The 4,693-nt window shown below is 35.5% G+C and overlaps 1 protein-coding gene across 1 annotated transcript; it reads right to left on the bottom strand.

The window, feature by feature from the left end:
* Nucleotides 1–727: 727 nt before the first annotated feature.
* Nucleotides 728–2,722, bottom strand: LOC131042949 (L-type lectin-domain containing receptor kinase IX.1). Its single transcript, XM_057976292.2, has one exon. It carries the CDS (start codon nt 2,720–2,722, stop codon nt 728–730), a length of 1,995 nt encoding a protein of 664 aa, XP_057832275.2.
* Nucleotides 2,723–4,693: the final 1,971 nt, after the last annotated feature.

Raw genomic sequence — 4,693 nt, 5'->3', positions numbered from 1 at the left:
ATAGATATCAAAAAGCCATGACAGTCGAAGCTCTGATATGCGCTATGAAAAATATACATTCCCTGGGGCTAGTTCATACTGTAATTAAACGTAATTACAAATTGTACATCATGATATTTAAATTAATTAGAGATTTTAATAATCTAATGCGAGGTTATGAAATTTAATCTAGCATGCAGTAGTATCTCATGATTGACTGCCTAGATCACTGTGATAAATAAATAATTCTCAAGTCACCGTACATTAAGAATCATCAAATCCATATTTATTTAATGGAGAGAATATAATTAAACCAACTGTAGTAGCAATGATCATCAACCAAATACTAATCAACAAAGAAGTATCAAACACTCATGGCATTAACTTGGACAAATAAATTACAACAGTGGGAATTATAATCGAAAAGGTCTATCCACGTGCCAATTGCTGGCCTGTATAAGTTAGATTTCAATGAGGTTTTTCAAACTATATTTGCTTTTGTTTAGATATGCCCTGCAAAGATGAGTATGTAGGAGAAACTATACATATGAAGAAACTAAACCCATTGACCAAATGTTTTTACTCTTCTATACACTTGGTCTTATAGTTAATGGCAATAGCATATTTTAATTAAAAACAAAGATTTCAAATCCAAATTAAATGATTGAGCAAATTGGGTGGAGATAAAATATCATACAGTCTTCATATCCAAAGTAAATCAGTGAGCAAGTTCGGGAGTGATAGAGAGCTATTCCATGGGAAGCGCACTTGAATATGAAGAGGAGGAGACTTGAGACGTAGTACCTGGAGCGCCCGCTGATACAGAGGTTGAAGATTCCATCGAATGAGAAGGGGTTGAAGCAAAATATGGGAATGCCTGAGAAAGACCAGTTGTAAGTGAAGAAGCCACTGGGAGCTTGGCTCCTTGAACCACAGCATATGTTGGTACAGGTAATGCTGGAGGGAGCTGAGGCACTTGATCTTCCAGCTTCAGCAACTTCACCACTTGAGTTATTTTGGGCCTTTCAGCTGGATCTGGATGAGAGCACCACAGCCCTATCCCCATCAATTGTTCCATTTCTGTCTTCTCAAACTCTCCATCAAACCTCCCGTCTGCGGCTTCCAAAACTTTTCCTTGCCCATAAAGATCCCATACCCACTCCACAAGTCTCATATTATGCTCTAGCAAACTCACATCTAACGCTTTCCTTCCTGTAGCGATTTCCAAGGCCACGGCTCCAAAGCTATAAACATCTGATTCAGGACTTGTTCTTCCAGTCATTACACACTCAGGAGCGAGGTAACCCAAGGTTCCAGCCGCTATTGTGGTCTGAGATAGACGATTGTGCTCAAACATGCGTGCCAAACCAAAATCCCCAAGCTTTGCATTGAAGTTGCAATCAAGCATAACATTGCTGGATTTTACATCTCTGTGTACAATACATTGGTCCCATCCTTCATGGAGATACAATAGTCCATAAGCTATTTCCAGAGCTATTCGATACCTGTAACTCCACTGCAGTGGATGAGAATCTACAAAAAGATATTTGTCAAGGCTTCCATTGGACATGTATTCATATACCAAAAGCAATTCTCCTTTCTCGTGGCACCATCCCAAAAGTTGAACGAGATTTCGATGTCTTACTCGACTGACAATACTTATTTCTGAGATGAACTCTTTCATTCCTTGTCTCGACCTTTGTGAGATTCGCTTTACAGCTACCACTTCATTTGTTTCTTCTAAAACTGCTTTGTACACATCTCCAAATCCTCCTTCTCCAAGCTTTACACTTTCACTGAAATTGTTGGTTGCGGCCTTGAGATCCTCCAGCTTATATCTACATGGACCCTTGTCTACAAGCATGCCAATCTCTATTTCATTATCTTCACATGTTTGTTCTCTTCTACTTCCCAATCTCCTCTTCTTTTTGGCAATGGAAAATAAGCTGCACATAACTATTACTACTACTAAACAAAAAGAAGTCACTACAGTCGTCACAATTATTATTTTCATGGAAGATTTCTTCGATTTTGCCTTGGTATTGAAGCTCCATGAAAGGATTGTGTGCGTCTCAAAGGAGTCATGAGCAGAAGCAGAAATCCCTACTACAAGGTTATCAGGAAGATACTTTGAGCAATCAAAAGGATGCGCTAGAACCGGATCTGTTTGGGACATTGAGCTATTGGAGGCATTGGACAAGAATATTTGCAGGTATTTTCTTATACCGTCATAATCTATACGTGCATTCCACAAAGTACCATCATTTAAAATTTCGTTTAACTCGGTAGTATTGTAATCTATAGGGCGAGCATTACCAACTTTTGTGTGGACATGGGATGATTCACTACTAAATTCAACAGCGAATGCGTCAGCTGAGAGATCTGATCCATTTCCTGGAAGACCAGCGTGGGAGCAACTTGTCCGCTGAATCGCGATTTCTTTTGATGTCATTAAGAAAGCGATTCCATGGCCTCCATAATAATTCATAACAAACTGCATCTGCGTTGTAAAACTGGCAAGAGAAGACATCTGAATGGTCTGGTTGTAAACAACTCTGCCTGCTGTCCTGTCGGTCAATTTGTAGGAAGCACTTGAACTATTTGTAAGATGGATTTCATGCTCTGATATTGTGGCGTCTAAAACACAGAGAATGTCGCTTGTATTGCATCTGGTGAATTCAGGAAAGCTGAAATTCAGGTCTGCCGAATGGACGATCGAAACAGAGATAGACAGACTACTCATTGCACAGACCATAAAAAATATAGCAATTGTTTGGCAAAAGCTAGGTTTACCCATTTAACAAACAACTCTGGTGTAAAGGGCATAAACTAATCACATATACTAAGGGGAATTGTTGGTGAAAGATCAGAATTCAGATAACAATGATAGAGATAATTGTGAGTAATGGGTGTGCGAGTAAACGAAATCCTTAGCGAGTCAAAAGTTTTCCGTCTCACACTGTCCGAAACATGGAATTTTGATTCGATATACAGTTCATAATTGTATTGGGTCCATCTCAAGTAACTTATTCAGAACTTTCCCTTCTAAGTCAAAAGGTATTGGAAAATATTTCTACTGTTGAAGGGCCCTTGTAGCCACTACCAATATCACATCCTTTCATTGATGTTGAGGAAAGTTATCGGAAGTCATTGATTCAAAATTCATTAAGACCAGTTCAATGAAATTTTGAAGCAAAATTGCAAGCTTTCGGAGTTTTAGGACAATGATAAGTTCCACGACAACAACAAGAGAGGGCATTGTAATTAGTTGGTTGATATTTTTTATGTGGACGAGAATAATATTAAGTTAAGAGCAATGAGAATTAAATATGTATAAATGTTCATTTCATAGATTGTCTAAAGCGAGTTTTTGTGTCCTTTTCTTTTTGTAGATGTCATGAGGAATAAGGTGTTGGAAGTTTCAGGATATCATCCAAACGTAACTAAAATCAATGGACTATAATCTTGAAATTAATAGCAAAAAGTTATGAATATTAAGTTTTAGGAAATCATCCAAATATAACTAGATCTAATGTACTAGACTCTTGAAATTAATAAGAAGAAAGCTATCAATATCAAGTTTTATCCGCTCCATGGTTGAAGTGTGATTTTATATTCGTCCAATTTTTAAATATGTATATTGTTATTTTTTTTATAAATCATAAGAACATCTATTTATTAAAAATTACCATAGATTCCCATGAACATGTTCATAGAGAGAGAAATTTTAATTTAAAATATCTATCCACAACAATTTACGCCAGTAGAAATTTTAATCAAAATCATCTATCCACAAGACAATTGCTTCCATGTATAACCCAAATCTCAATGGGGTTTTTCAAACACTATTTGCTTTAGTTCAAATATGTCCTACAAATTAAATTTTGAAGAAAAGACTATAGACATGAACAAAGCAATTCGATTGACCAAGATTTTTACTTTTATATATACTTGATCTTATAGTTAATGACAAAAGCATATTTTAAATTATAGCACAAATTTCATATCCTAAGTGTTGGAACAAGTAATTTCAACTACAATTATTATTGCATTCATTACAATCAGACAAGGTGCAATTGCAACTTTAAATATTTGAAGACTTTTATTTATGAACCTTATCTTCTCTAACTCCTTTTTCAAAGCTCATTTTATTAATATGCTACAATCACCCATTTGTGAATCATATTAATTTCTGACAGAAGCTCATAGGCAACCCATGCAAAATAATGCACACGAATAATGACTTTGACTTATGAATAACATTATATATGTGTGTGTGGGCAATGAAGAGATACAAAGTAGAAAGAAACAACAACTTTTCCTTTGAACACAGTAGTGGGTTTGATTTTATTTCTCTGATTATTGTAAGAGCAATAGGACAATTTTCTCTTGGAAAGAAGCAACAACAATTTTATCTTTTGTAAGTGTTTTTCTATTTAAGAGCACAAGTCTTATATTCGATTATGTTGCATTGAGTAATATTCCATGTGCAATGGAAATAGCTAATGTTCTATATTAATCATTTGAGTCAATTATTTTTGTATTAGCTATCTCTCTTATATATTTTTTTTCTTCTATTGCAAATATGAATTCAAGTTGTCATTGATGTCAAACTTGTTGATAGCCTTGTTCTGGATGTGTGTTTTGTTAACAAACGTGTTGACATCTCTTTAGTTTGGATACATGTTTAGTTAGTGTAGTAATAGTGAATTAG

The sequence above is a fragment of the Cryptomeria japonica genome, chromosome 5, assembly GCF_030272615.1.
Source record: "Cryptomeria japonica chromosome 5, Sugi_1.0, whole genome shotgun sequence".
Classification (NCBI taxonomy): Eukaryota; Viridiplantae; Streptophyta; class Pinopsida; order Cupressales; family Cupressaceae; genus Cryptomeria; species Cryptomeria japonica.
This window is presented reverse-complemented; position numbering and strand designations above follow the sequence as displayed.

What these genes read in the sequence shown, in the direction of transcription:
- LOC131042949 (XM_057976292.2), bottom strand. Translation starts at nt 2,722, where the DNA reads ATGAGTAGTCTGTCTATCTCTGTTTCGATCGTCCATTCGGCAGACCTG.